The sequence below is a fragment of the Marmota marmota genome, unplaced genomic scaffold (assembly GCF_001458135.2).
Source record: "Marmota marmota marmota unplaced genomic scaffold, marMar, whole genome shotgun sequence".
Taxonomy (NCBI): Eukaryota; Metazoa; Chordata; class Mammalia; order Rodentia; family Sciuridae; genus Marmota; species Marmota marmota.
In genome coordinates, this window is record NW_025999864.1 from 4,759,028 (window position 1) to 4,774,087 (window position 15,060).

General features: G+C 44.9%; 2 protein-coding genes across 3 annotated transcripts; one reads left to right on the forward strand and one right to left on the reverse strand.

Annotated features, from left to right (window-relative positions):
• The first annotated feature begins 3,182 nt into the window (after positions 1-3,182).
• Ado (2-aminoethanethiol dioxygenase) lies at positions 3,183-7,486 on the forward strand. Its single transcript, XM_015504700.2, is given in 2 exon segments — positions 3,183-3,634; positions 3,636-7,486. Coding segments are annotated over 2 exon segments (810 nt in total). The 5' UTR covers positions 3,183-3,536; the 3' UTR covers positions 4,348-7,486.
• Positions 7,487-10,094: 2,608 nt separating this feature from the next.
• On the reverse strand, positions 10,095-14,857 carry Egr2 (early growth response 2). 2 transcript variants are annotated; one of them, XM_048814498.1, is made up of 3 exons: positions 14,365-14,857; positions 13,966-14,074; positions 10,095-12,578 (listed from the first exon to the last, which is right to left on the reverse strand). In XM_048814498.1, the coding sequence occupies exons 2-3, from the start codon at positions 13,982-13,984 to the stop codon at positions 11,323-11,325; spliced, it is 1,275 nt and encodes a 424-aa protein (XP_048670455.1). In that variant the 5' UTR covers positions 13,985-14,074; positions 14,365-14,857; the 3' UTR covers positions 10,095-11,322. The 2 variants fall into 2 exon arrangements, with proteins under 2 accessions (XP_048670455.1, XP_015360187.1); XM_015504701.2 differs by having other exon boundaries at positions 13,966-14,856.
• Positions 14,858-15,060: the final 203 nt, after the last annotated feature.

Genomic DNA, 15,060 nt, shown 5'->3' on the forward strand with positions numbered 1-15,060 from the left:
GGATTAAACCCAGGGGCATTTAACCAGTGAGCAACATTTTATGCTACTGTAACACAATACCCAAGACTGGGTAATTTATGAAGAACATAATTTTATTCCTTACAGTTCTGAAGACCGGGAAGTCCAAAAGTATCATGCTAAATCTGGCAAGAACCTTCTTGCTGCATCATAACATGGCTAAAGGAATCACATGGTGGGAAAGGGGAAACATGTAAACTCAGGTCTCTATTCCTCTTCTCATAAAGCCACTAATAAGATCATGGGGACCCTACCTAATCATGACCTAATCTAATCCTAACTACTTCCAAAGTCCCCACCCCCAAATACCATGAATTTATGTCTTTGGAATTATATTTCCAGTACATGAACTTTTGGGGGACACATTAAAGCCACAGTACATCTCCCCCTACATCCAAATATGAGCATACAATTTGCAGGTAAATTCCTTGGGAATTCAAACTTTGTCTTCTTTGTTCCTTGCTGAATCCCCAAAGCCTAGAGCAATGCCTGGCACCTAGTGGATATTCATCATTTATTAGATGATAGATCCCATCTACCCCAAACCTTTTTTTTACCATGTATTTCTCTAGCACTCTTTCAAAATTACTTCTCTTTTATTGTCTGTCCCCTTTTCTTAACTTCTTTTGGTTTTCATTCTGCTCACAGAAACACTAAGAAACACTGAATAAAGAGCATAAAGAAAGAACATTAATTATAATAGAAACCTATTCATCTTATGCTGCTGGCAGTGGGGCAGAAAGCCAAGCAAAGTGCTTCTTAGAGACAAAAGCCCTTAGGGTCAATATCATTCATTAGTGCAGCTCTGAAGGGCAGCATCAAAGGAATTATGGAGGTGGTCTCTCTGTGGTCTAAGAAAGTACCACATGCTCTGTGGTCATTCAGTGTTTCTTAAAAACTCCAATGTACAAAAGATTCAGATGTGGAAAATTTCAACACGATTTGGGAATCTGCACTTTGGACAACACAGTCAGGTGTTTCTTATACAGGTAGTCCTTAGAAATTTTAAACTCTTAGGCCAAAAGATGGAGAGCAAGGACCAAAAGGAAATCCAGTGGTCTCTATGTACCACTTTTAGCCATTTTATATAACTATAATAATAGCTATTGTAATGTAGCAGCTACTGTGTTCTAGATGGTGCCATCAATGATGCACAGATGTATAATATTATCCCAATTTGTAGATAAAAACACTGAGTTTCATTTAAGTAATAAAGACAGTTACTACAAAGCAAGAGATTTGAAAATCAAATAGATCTGCATGTTTCTGAAGTCTGTAGTATGGAGTCTATACCTCCCATTAATTATACCTTAGTACAAATAAAATCAAGAAATAGAAATAGAAATCAAAGTTAATACTTCTCTTAAATATTTCTCACTTTAAAGATTTCATGGGACTTTCCTACATGTGAAATTTTGATAGTATTCTTTAAATAATATAATAATGGCATGATAATCCCTGGAAAATAATCAATCTTAAAAATCCTTTTATAAAGTAAATAATCACACTCTTAATCAGAATTACCTAATAGTAAGAGTTGCTTTACTATCTACGGATCCAGCAGTAGTTCCCAAACTGAGTTGATAAGCAAGAATCACATAGGGAAGCATTTTAAAAATTCTGGCCTTCCTTCCAGTTCTTCTGAATTAGAATCTCTGGGGTATGACCTCCAAATTCTTCTTTTTTTCTGTTTTCATTATTTTTTCTTTTGAGCTCTATAGGAGCTCTGATGAATGACTAAGGTTCAGAACTACTGTTACCCTAAAAACCAACTTTCCACAAATGAATGAATTGAAGACCTGGGTGCCTAAAAACACACAGCTTTTAAGTGCCACAGTAAGCTGGGGGGGTGGGGGGGACAATATCCTGACTCCCAATTGGTGCTTTTTACACCAACTCAAGCTGGGGTTTTTTGTTTGTTTATTTGTTTGTTTTTCATAAAACTATCTTTATTTTTGTTCTGCTACTTGTGCTTTGGCAACTACTTACTGAACACTATGCTTGTGCAACTTACTCATCTTCAAGCTGGGAATAATAATAGTGCCTACTCTTTAATAAGAGTTTCTGTGGTGATTAAATAATATAACATTCATTACATAATGCACTTAACACAGTGCCTGGAATATTGTGAGTATTCTTTAGGCAGGTTATGTAACCCACTAAAAAAGAATGCCTATTTTAACTGGAAAGAATTTACTGAGCCACTCCAATTGCCAAATGTACAAGAAACCCATGTTTAGCTTTGGAAGCCCAAGAGGGCAATAAACTCAGGATTAAGTTTAAAGTTATGGTACCCAGTGCTTTATTTTTCCAGTCATCATTTACTTCTGTCAAAGGGTCACAGGGAATTCCTCCATGAAATTAACTTCGCAAGCGCCTGCCTGACTCTTTCATACCACTGTTTCTCCTAGGATGCCTCAAAATCACCTAGTGAATCCATCTCTCGGTGACAGCAGGGCATCTGCATTTATAAAAAGCCTCTTTCCCTAAACAGGTGCTTCTCAGGCAAACCAAGGTGTGATAACCAGTGGTATACAAAATTCATGGCTGCGGACAAATGACCTCTCAAATTTTCTCAGCAAGAAACTATCGTGCTCTGTAACCAGAAGAGCAGCGTCATCAGGCTTTGATGCAAACAACAGCTGGGCCCGGCTGTGCTGAGTAACTGTGGTGGTCACCAGGGACAGACTCGACCCCCTGACCTCCTAAGAAACTTAGAAAATTTACAAATGCGCTGACCCGCAATGCCCGTGATGGATGCACAGTGCCGCCTAGGCGATTCTGAGGAGCTAAGGTTGACTCAACAGCCTCCTTTTCGGGAGCCAGAGCAAAGCAAGGCGACTTTGGATAGCTGACCAGGCCCGAGCGACGCCAGAAGGTTAACGACCCTCTTGCCGTGTTCCTTCCAGTGGCCAAGAGCCTCCACTACTGCCCTGGCCAGCTGCCGGAAGTGAGTCACCCAGCCTGCTGCGGATGCCGGGAGTTGTAGTTAAGGGTCTACTTCTTTTGCATCCCAATCAACTTTTTTCAAACAGGAAAACACCTTAAAACCATGAAAAGTCGCTTTATTCCCTCCAGGTGTAATAGTCCTGCCCTTTTCCAGTCGACAAAACAAATACAGAGAGTAGACGGAACAGCGGACTACAAATCCCGGCATGCTCTGCAGGACTCTCGGAGCAACCGGGCGCCTTTGTAGGTGAGGGCCGCGTGAATGGAGCGCCCGGCGTAAAGCAAAGCCTGGCCCCGTCGCGCGGCCAGTACCTGCTCCCGAGCGTGAGTGCTGGCTGTCCGCCCTGCGCGTGCGCGCTGGGAGGGAGTGCGAGGCGAGCGCGCTGGGCCGTTGCGGGCGCGTGACTGCTGAGGTTGGCGGCGGCCGGCGCGCCGCGCGCCCGACGGGCCGATAGTTGCGGGGCCTCCCGCCTCGCCTAGGGCTGCTAGCCACCGTGGCGGCCGCCGCGGACCGCAAAGGTCGGAGGAAAGGAGGGAGCCGGCCCCGGCACACGGAAGAACAGCCGACCATGCCCCGAGACAACATGGCTTCCCTGAACCAACGGATCGCCCGCCAGGCGTGCCTCACCTTCCGGGGCAGCGGGGGTGGCCGCAGCGCTTCCGACCTTGGCTCGGGTCTGGCCCGAGGCGCCGATGCCTCCTGGCTTCCTTGAAAACCTGAGCAAGCTGAAGAGCCTGCTGACCCAGGTCCGTGCCGAGGACCTCAACATCGCCCGGCGTAAGGCCACGCTGCAACCGCTGTCGCCCAACCTACCGCCGGTCACCTACATGCATATATACGAGACTGACGGCTTCAGCCTTGGCGTGTTCCTGCTCAAGAGCGGCACGTCCATCCCGCTCCACGACCACCCTGGCATGCACGGTATGCTCAAGGTCCTCTACGGCACCGTGCGCATCAGCTGCATGGACAAGTTGGAGGCGGGCAGCGGGCAGCGACCACGGGCCCTGCCGCCAGAGCAGCAGTTCGAGCCGCCGCTGCAGGCCCGAGAACGGGAGGCTGTGCGGCCCGGAGTATTGCGCTCTCGGGCTGAGTACACCGAAGCCAGCGGCCCTTGCGTCCTCACCCCTCACCGGGACAACCTGCACCAGATCGACGCGGTGGACGGACCCGCTGCCTTTCTGGACATCCTGGCCCCACCCTACGACCCGGACGATGGCCGTGACTGCCACTATTACCGGGTGCTGGAACCTGTCAGGCCCAAGGAGGCCTCTGGCTCTGCCAGTGACCTGCCCCGAGAGGTGTGGCTCCTGGAAACCCCGCAGGCTGATGACTTCTGGTGCGAGGGAGAGCCCTATCCAGGTCCCAAGGTCTTCCCTTGAAGCAAAAGGCGCCACGGAGAGTTGGGCAGAAGACGTGCCGTACCCTTATCAGCCTGGCTGGCTGTGACCCACCACAAGGGCTCGCTCTCTCTCTCTCTGCCCCCTATGCCGGGTGTTGGATGTACTGGAGTGAGCAACAGCAGGTTCCTCTGCAGCTTGGGAAGCAGGGGCGACTGGACCACAGCCACCCGGCACGGTTATGGGGGCGGGGTGGGCGGGAGGCTAGGTTTCCTGGTACTGTCATTGCCACTGGGGCTTTGATCTGTGGGAGTGGGCTGGGGACTCTGAAGCGCTTCCATCCTAGAGCCATAATGAAAATATGCTTCCTCGGTAAACCATTCTGTACAGAATACACTAAATGATTTTCTTAATCCCACTCCTTTGGTAAATAGGATTTGGTTTTCACTGCTGCCCTTATGACCTTTTGATCCTTATAGTTTTAACTTATTGATTGAGCATGACCCAGTGGTTTGAATTGTTTGTAGTTCAAGTCATTGGTACAAACCAAGTTCTAAGAGTTGAGCTACTTTGAAAGTAAGTTGTCTTGCCTAATTAATTCCGTGTAAAAACTAAATCGTCTTTTCAGAATTTGGATATCACTGTCAAAACAACTATGCATGTCAAGGACAAGATTTATTCTCTTTCTTCCGCTTGCCCAGTAGCCACATCTGGTTTACTGGGGCAGCATCTACTAAGAAATTCACCTGCATATCTCAGAGAGCTGGTCACTTAGGGCTCATCTCCCTTCCCCGCCAACAATCTCCAGATCTCTGTGAGTTGAGCAGATTTCTTGTTGCAGATTCACCTTAAATGCAAGGACCATGTTATCCTCAAGTGACGTTTTTCTTGTCTCAATGAGTTGATAGTGTAATCCTGTGTTTTCTAACCAGAAGATTCAGAGAACCTGAATCAGTTATGCTTCCAAAAAACTGAATGTAAAACCTCTAGTCAATGTTGAAATCCATACCCCTGTTTATTTCCAATATCTTCTTGTAAAAGTAGATAAATATTGTTTCACATTCTCCCAAGAACTCTACTGTTTCAGAGGGCTGTGGTTCTAGCTGCCTTGCTGGCAGTGTTGTCTCAGCCCTCATCCTCAAATAATAGAGTGCTGTGAATTTGTTTCATCTGATGTCAATTTCTGTAGGAAGAAGCAGAAACAAGAGGTGGAAGGCATAGATGATCTAGCCTGGAGAAATAATAAATAACTATATTACTAGCCATTTAGAGCACCAAAACTTGGGATGAAATATTTTCTGCTCCCAATTCTTGATACGAACAGTTGTGCGATCTCTAGTTTTATTTTTGTCCTTTTTGTAGCCAGAGCAACTTTACCTTATGTACAAATGTATTAACACCATTTACTTAAGGCCATAGAGCACTATTTGCCTCTTTTTACTATTTATAGGATTCCTTTTTTCACATAACTTTTCATAAAAACAAACTATAGAAATAAACACATTAAAATTTGCCCAGCTGTCGTCTAAGTCCTCTTGATTGACTTGGCCATGTGGCAGTAGAGTTCTAATATCTGTAATAAAGGGATTTACTGGTATTGGTGAAAAATGTGTGTTGCCCCTATTGGGGAACAATATGTGCCTTTCCCTCTTGATGCATACTAGATTACAGAGACCCAGAGTAAAGAAGTATTTGTTCCCAATTTTTAAAATAGTATGAAAAAAAGCAAATTCTTAATGAGTGATTTTTTTTTCCTTAAACAAAAAAGATGCAGCCACTGAAAACCTGTTGTAAAACCTGATACAGGTGTAATACCAAGCATTTCCTCCAGGGCTGCTAAAATTACCTTATTGTAGATCTCCTGATAATGTGGGTTAAAATGCCTTGAGGGCAATCTGAAGCCCCTCTTCAGGACTTTCAATTTGAAATAAATTCTAGGTATGATGATTTTCTTAGAAAACTTCACTAAATAAAATGTATTCATAATTGTGTGATTATCAGTCACATACTCTTGTGAATTACATTGTAGCAAAAGTTGATTAATATACAAGGATGTTGATAGTAATGTATGTGTTACAATGCAATTTGGAGTTCATTAACCTACAGAAACACATCCTGGAAATAGAACAGTAATAAAGAATTATGAAAGACTTAATTACCAAAAAAAGTGTTAACATTCTCAATTATAAGCAATTTGTACGAAAAAAGTTTAAGGTGCTTTTCAAAGGAATAAATCATTCCAGGCCAAAATGGCAATATGATCTCTTTCTGGTCTAGTTTAATGAGAATAGAGAAACTTCTGGTTCACTAATAAATTCTGAGTAAATTAATGGTGAAAAAATGTAACATTTTAATGAGCCACTACAGACAGAATATGCTCATTACAAAGTAAATGTGCAGAAAAATTCTTGCACCTCTATGCATAAACTGTTAGTCAAGACTGACTTGGTGTGCTGCTACTGTATTTCCATATAATTCTGCAACATAGATTGTTTTAGTAGCAACTGTGGTATAAAAATGATCTTCCCCCTAGGAAAAACTAGTGAGCAAATAATATTAATTAACTTTTTTTCTGTTGAATAATAAATGCAATAATTACTTCTTATGGATGAGAGAGTTCTAAATACTTCTGAAGATTTAAAATTCCCTAATTATGGCAGTGACCGGTTATATGAATGCAGAATATTATGTACCTACCTAGGATTTTGAGATTTTTTTTTTTACTATAATTTGATGGGTTGAATTTACACTTGCTGCTGTTCATTAATGAAAATGATAGTAGTATGTTTTATCAACAGGAGTTTTCTGAGCTTATCAACAGTATCCCTTAACTGCTCAGAATGCACACTTTTTATTTGCTTTGTCTCTTTGTAGTTGCCTTAGTCTTGGCATCTCAGGAGAACACTATTATCACTCCTCTATGATTCTGAATCCTGTGCTCTAGCTCTATCCAAGGAAGAAGCAATATATCTGTAATTCAGACCTCTACCCATTGCTGTTGCCTGAGAGCAGTGCTACTCCTATAACTGTAGGTGTAAATTCAGAACGTAAGGTTACATATTGACATTGAGCACTGGAAATCATTTGCTAATGATGTGGAATCTTCAAATCCAAGCATATTTTTATTTCCGGATTAAAATCAGTGTATTTATAGAAAATAAAGGCATGTTTTAAATTTTTAGAGGCAAATCTTGATTATTGCAAAATAGACAAGGAAAACATTAGATCAATGTTTTGATTACAATTAAAGATTCACTGTCTATAAGATTATGTTGTACTAAAAACTGGTGGCCTACAGATTTCAAAAGTCCAATTAATAGTAGAAACTTAAAAAATTAGTTAATTTCCTTGAGAATAATCTTTGAAACAGTATGGCTGAAAATACAACTGAAACAATGGCTGTTATAGCAAAATAGTATATTTCATACTATTTTGCTATAACAGAAAAGAGCTTCTTTTGTATTTTACCCAAAGAAAATAAGCCAGTACCAAAAAACAAACAACAAAAACCAATTACTTTCATCCTAAAAGGAAAGAATCTTAGGACTTTAGTATTTTCTTCTCTCCATTTTTCCCCCTGTGGAATTTGTATAGCTGCAGTTTAGATTGGCAACATTTTAGGTACTTGTGTTGATGGTGACCATTTCCCCCCCTCCAGAAAAAAATGCTAACTTATTTAACCATTAAATATTACTATAGCAGTTTTTTAAATAATATATGAAACCATTTGCCTTAATCTTAGTAACTGTTAGGCTGTTGAAATTAAATAACCTGGCTCATGAACACTTGAGAACCTTATTTAGGTTAAATGGATCTATTCATGACATGAAGTGAAACATCTCAAAAGCATTACAAATCTTAAGGAGTTTCTCTCTAGAAGATATTGGTTTTTTAATAAAAACCAATAGAAACAGCTGAAACATCAAAAATATTCCAGAAAGCTTATATGAAAGATTAGAAGGAGCTGACTTATCTTTTCATGTCTAATTTCTTGAGCAAAGTTAATAAATGACTTCGAAAAGTGCCCTGAATGTTTTAAGCAGTGGGCCAAACAAACCTAAGTAAAGATATTGGCCTAACATGTTGAAATCTAGGAATAAAAGCCAGAAGATGAGTATGCACTGAGTTGTGGTGTTCTTATGGTATGTGTGTTACGACTACCTCACAAAGCCCAAGTCAAGGTGAAAGTGATTATGTGACCAATTTAGCTACCATCAAAATGTCTTCAGTCTTTAAATGTTTAATCTATTGCTTTGTAAACAATAGTTATCTTGATAGAAGATGGTTTGCAATTAAAATTTGGCAAGATGATTAGCTATTGTACAAACCTTGGTTGTACCATGTTTTAATATAATGAAATCTTAATAGGAAATATTTTTTTTTAAATGATTATCAAAATGTGGCAGTTTTTATATTATCAAAATTGGATAAATAAGGATGGTAATATACTAGTTAGCTGGGAAATATACATTGAATGGGAAATCACCAGTCACTAGAAAAAAATCTGACACTCATATTTTGAAATCCCTATTTAGTAGTACTAGGAAGAGATTTTACTTCCTTGAAATAGGGATAGAAAAAGAAGATACAGAAGGAAAGGGTTAATTACCTTCATAAATTGAATTTCACATTCAAGTGCTATTGAGGGCAAAAGGTGGTTTCCAGGAGTGGCTGTGGCCGTCTGCTACTCTGAAATATAGGCCATCAATTTTCAACCAAGTCTCAGAGAATCTAATGGTAGCAAAGGACAAGCAGATGAAGGGATTGTCAAACGCAGCAGAACAGTGGATACTCCCAACATACTACATTTGTGTACCAAGCATGGGTGAACTTAAATGATTTTGAGACCCACATTTTAGAGTAAAGATGATGACTTCTCAATCTGTTTGCTTTGTATGAAAGGTGGATAGAATAACAATTTTTTAGAGAATGTGTTTTAAAATCACTACAAAAGGCCTCCAGTAAAATGAACCCTGTCATATATTATTTTGTGAAAAATCATCGAGTATCATAGAAAACTATATTTGCTAACTTAATTTAGATTGACATTCTTTGAAAATTTTTAAGGCTAATGTTACCTGTCTCATCTAACAAGCCAGATATTTTGATGGTCACTTTTAAACCTGCTAAACCTATGGCAGATGAATGATCCTTCCAAATAAAGGCAAACAACTGGGAAATGAAGACTGGAGAGAAATGAGTCCTGGGGTAATTCCTTTGGCAACCCATTAGTGCTGTCATCAGCAGTGTCTGACAGCATTTTTGATCTGAAGAGGCGATAGTGCTTTCAAAAAGTTTTCTGTGGTCATGAGACTAATCCTGGAACCTGAAAGTCATTTCCAGCTTGACCACGCCACCACACTTTCCACAAAGCCACATCGAGTCTGAGTTCCAGGGCCTGGTCAGAGTTCTGAAAGCAATTGCAAATGTGTAGTCTCCGAGTGGGCACTTGTTTGTAAGTATTTATTTTCCGGAGCCCACTCAGGAGCAGAAAGAAGCTATAGGCTGTTAAAGAGGACGGAACAATGAGTCAAAACAACGCCTCCCCACTTTTACACTAATGCATGGGGGAAATCCCCACAACACTAGTGTTTGATTATGAATGGAGATTGCTTTGGAGTGAGAGGACTGGTGTCCATCATAGGCAAGCAAAGAAAACTTGCAGGTCTCGTCTTAATCTAAACACATTAACCCGCAGGTGCTTTGTGCTGTGTTTTAGTAGTTTCACAGATACTGAATGTTTAATTCCCACCCAGTAAATATTTCATAAATGATTCCTGCAGCAAAAATATTGTTGAAAAGTATTTATTTACACTATAGTCATAAACCATCCATTATCTAAACTTCAGTTAGTGGTTTGGTGTTAGAATAGGTGATTTATTTTTCCACAACTATTAAGAGCTAATAACCAAACGAATGGGCTCCAGTAACATTATGTACATTCTTATCTGAAATCTGACTACAAACATAACACTTTTAAGTCACAAAACAGAGCATACAAAAATATACTTTCTAAAAAAAATTCCAAATATTAATAGGCAGAAATATACAGCCATACTTAACCCAGGGAGTGATTTTATTTTCCATAGTAAGGCAACCCATTTACATGCAGACCCTGTAACATTGTCTACATCACACAAGGCACCAAGGACACTTCCAACACAATTGCATGCATCCTAGTTTCAGAGAATATATGTACATCCCCCTTTAAATAAATTAACCTCTGACTCATTTCAAGAGATCATAAATGCTTTTTACATTTTTTTCCCGAAGGTTCAGAACTTGGAGAACAGTGCACATCAAAAATACACAAAATCTGAGTGGATATACACTGAAAATATAGTCTTTTCGTTTCTCAACTCAAAAAGGAGCAGATATTGCTATGTCCCTCCCATCACATTGCACTTCTGTTCTCTGAGTTTATAATACATATTGCTTAAAGGGTTGAGACAACTAAATAAGCTTTGATTCACTGTTCTAGGGCCACAGAACGTGGCATGAAGGCCATGCTTTACTCACTGTACAGTGTCCCCCAAATCAGTCCCAAGCCATAAAGTGCACATCAGTTTTGCTTGTCTTTTTGCTGTCCCCACTTGAAGGGATCAGCATCTCCCAACCTACTGTAGAAAAAGGTCTCATATCAACTCTGACATCCAAGGTCAAAAACCTGTAATGGATCAAAATAAAGGGAAGGGGGAACAAAACCTAGTCAAACAACCCTTTATGGCAGGGTCAGATCTCAGCCCTCTAGGCTAGGGACCCTCGCCCAACCCTCTTCTGAGTTTCCCCATTGCCTTGGGGTGATAGTCAACTCACCTAAGAGAGACTAAAATAAGGTAAATTTTAGGAAAGACTTGCTTCTAAGAGAAAAGAGGGGCAGGGCAGGATTCCACCAAGGCCCTCTGCTCAAAGAGGAGAGGGAGAAGCAGGGAAGAGTGGTAGTGTTTATCGTGCAGTTCAAATGGACAAAGAGCCTCTTGGGCCTTGAGCAACTCCTGTGTCAGCCTGAGTCTCATCTTAAGGTGTCCGGGTTCGTGAGGAGCAAGGGGCAAGTGGCCCTCCACCAATACTGCTGTTGTTGCTGCTGCACAGGCTGCCCCCAGCCTGTGAGCCCCCAGGGCAGGAAGCTGAGGAGGGGGCTGCCACGGAGGAGGAGGGGGCACTGCTTTTCCGCTCCTTCTGTCTCAGATGGATCTTGGTGTGGCGCTTCCTTTCATCACTCCTGGCAAACTTGCGGCCACAGTAGTCACAGGCGAAGGGCTTCTCACCCGTGTGGGTGCGGATGTGTGTGGTGAGGTGATCACTCCGGCTGAAGTTGCGCATACAAATCCGACACTGGAAGGGCTTATGTCCAGTATGGATACGGATATGCCGTGTCAGCTCATCAGAGCGGGAGAATCGTCGGTCACAGCCTTCTGCTGGGCATGGGTAGGGTCTCTCATGCACGGGTGTCTTGCTAGGTCTGTTGGGGTACTTGCGAGGCCTCAGAATGGGCCGCAGTGGCAGGTGGTGTGGGTTATAGGCGGCAGCAGCAGCTGCTGCTGCTGAACCACTACCAGGCAGCCGGGGTCCCTCATTACCTCCACTGGCCCCTGGTCCTGTGACCCCTGCACTGGGGCCGGCCAAAGTAAAGTTACGGATGGTAGAGAGTGGAGTGAGTGGAGGGGGTACCCGCAGGGAGTCCAGAGGACAGGGAAAGGGCTTGCGGTCTGGGCCAGCTGTACCATGTAGGTCTCTCTGGCACTGAGATGGAAAAAATCCAGGATAGTCTGGAATCATGGGGAAGAGACCTGGGTCCGTGGCTGGCTTGGGGGATGGGTAGGAAGGAGGTGGTGGGTAGGCCAGAGAGGAGGAAGTGGAGGTTGTGGATGCAGATAGGAACGCAGAAGGGTCTTGGTAGAGGTCTCCTGCACAGCCAGAATAAGGAGGAGGAGGCGGTGGTGGAGAGTAGAGGTGATCCAGCTCAGGCTGAGTCTGGGACATGGTGCATACACCCAGGGGTCCTGTGGCCAGTGGGTTGGGGGAGGCAGATGTGACGCTGGATGAGGCTGTGGTTGAAGCTGGGGAGGTGACCCCTTGCAGGATGCCTGCACTCACAATATTGATGATGCCTTCTGGATAGCAGCTGGCACCAGGGTACTGAGGGTCAATGGAGAACTTGCCCATGTAAGTGAAGGTCTGGTTTCTGGGCGTAGAGACAGGAGCAAAGCTGCTGGGATATGGGAGATCCAAGGACCTCTTCTCTCCAGTCATGTCAATGTTGATCATGCCATCTGAGAAAGGAAAAAGCAGAATGGAGGTGGAACAATGAGAATGCAGCCAAGAATCCCCTTCTCACCCTCTCTCTCATGGGTCCATTCCTAAGGGCCTGAATCTCAGCACTGTAGAGTTGGGGCAAAGCCCAACAGGTGGGGAAACTGAGACCTAGAGACAGTACGAAGAGACTAACTCTACTCTGGGACTCAAGAACTACCTCTAGGAAAGCAGGATGAGTTCCTTCCAACGCCCCCCTCCCAACCATCTGTAGCTCTAGTCTCTAATAAAAACACCCAATAATAGCAAACAACAACATTAACATTTTCCCATCTGCCTGGAACTTCTCTCCTTTTCCTTTGCCTAGGGGTCCTACGGCTGGGTTACTAGGACAGACACCAGCCAAGAACGGACCAATCCCAGCTAAAGCCAAGAAGGTGCCAGCGAGAGAGAGGAGCCTGAGAACCGCGCGGGGATGGGAGGGAGAATATTTGGTTGCTCCTTATCCCCAATGCCTTCTCTCCCTCCTTCTCCCGCTGCGCTTTCGCTGAGGGCTGCTGGAGGAAATGGGAGGCTACGGAGGAAGGATCTTATAGGTTTTCCCTCTCCTCCCGGTATCCTCAGGCTTGCCGGACACTCTTGCGTCCCCCGCCCCAGCCCAAAACCCAAGACCAGTGGCCAGGCTCCGTGGAAGGCGCGGGGGCCGAGGAAGACGACTTCCTACAGCATCGCCAAGGAAACCCGCGGTGCCGGTGCCCCCGCGGGCCTCCCTCCACAGTCCGGGGGCTGCTTGCCGCTGTTGCCCGCCCTCCTCTACCACCTCCTCCCTGCCTACCCCAACCGGAGCGCCAGCCTTGCTAACCCCCTCCACTTCGCGGGCGGCGCACGGGTGGGGTGCGCCTTGAGGGCTGCGCGAGGAGCGCGCTCCAACCTGAGAGTCCACTGCCCGGGAGGGAGCTGTAGACGCTCTTCTTTTGCACTTTGCAGCCCGACCGTTCAGATGCGCAATTCTTGCTGGGAGCCCCGAACTTTATCATCACTTTGTCCCTACCCCAGGAGGGGAAAGGCTGAATGCGGCGGGACGAAGGGCCTGCGCAAGCCCCGAAGCCCTGAAAGGCGTCTCTCGCATCCTCATCACTGAGTCCGCCAGGGGACCGGTGCGCCACGGCACACGCACGCGGGTTAGCTGGCGACCTGGTACATTTGCCAGTGCTCCCATCCTCAACGCCCTGATCCCGTTTTCTTGGGCTCCTCCTGCATTCACTTTCAGTCTTCAAAGCCAGGGCAGTCAAAGCCATCCACCCAGATCCCCAATCCTCTCCTCCGAGTCCAGAAACACCCACAGCTCCCCACCCACTACCTCCAAGCCCTGCGAGTTCTAGCCTGCGGCGAGAACACGCGGCTTACCTCCGACCACTCCGTTCATCTGGTCAAAGGGACCTCCCAGTTCGGCATTGGGGAAGATGGTCACCGACGTGGCGGCGAGGTCTTCCACCGGATAGATGTTGTCAGACAGCTGATGCACAAAACCACTGAGAGTTACTGGGATTTTGTCTACGGCCTTGGCGGTCATCATTTGCTCCTCGCACAACCTGGAGACCCAACTCCCTCGCTACCTGGACTGTCACAGAAGCCGTTTTGGAGAGGAATTGGACTGAGCCTGAGTTGGTATCTCCTTTTGCCCTCCACACTTAGAAACTACCACCACCAATAACAACAACAACAAAAAAAACCAACAGAAATAAAACTAGCAAACAAGTTGCTGGCTTTTAAAGAAAGAAGAAAAAATGGCTATTTGCCACTGACTCTCTCCTGTCTGTGTTCCGGCAGTTGGGAAGCCAGGAGTTGCTGGTGTAGTGTTATTATAACAGTCAGTGTGTCCCCTCGCCGAGCTATTAATCAATTGCTGCTCTCTCAGTTAGGCGGAAAGTGTTGCTGTAAGTATTTATGGGCAGGTTTCAAAGCCCGTGACGTCGCTGCCCATATATGGACTGAGGAACAGGGCTGGGCCAGGCGGCTTTTGCCGTCACATGGCTGATTTGCATACGGGCTCGGCCGCGCGGGCTCCGCTGGGCTCGCCACTACCGGTTCGCAGCCCGCGGAAACCCTCAGGGGTCCGAGGTGCACGACCCGGCCGGAGCCTGGGTCCCGGGAGCAGGGCTCGGCAGGGATGAGGGCGCGCAGTGGACCCCGCTGCAGCCACGGCGGGAGAAGGAGCGAGTAGGGACTGCAGCTCAGCCTCCCCGGAGGGGAGGAATTCCGGTTCTCCGAGACTTTCCAAAAAAGGCGAAGATCCGGTGCTGGCGGCTCCGCCTCCCCAGCCCTTGTTTGGGAGCCATTCCGGAAAATTAAACTTCGGAAAGAAACCGAGCATAGCCGAGACACTACAGTCAAACCCCTACTCACTTTCTTGGCAGCTCAAAACCGCAAGCAAAAGGAGGCAGCGAAGAAAAAAAGAAAGAAAGAAAAAAAAAAAGCTACATGCATTCACGGAAGCTGACT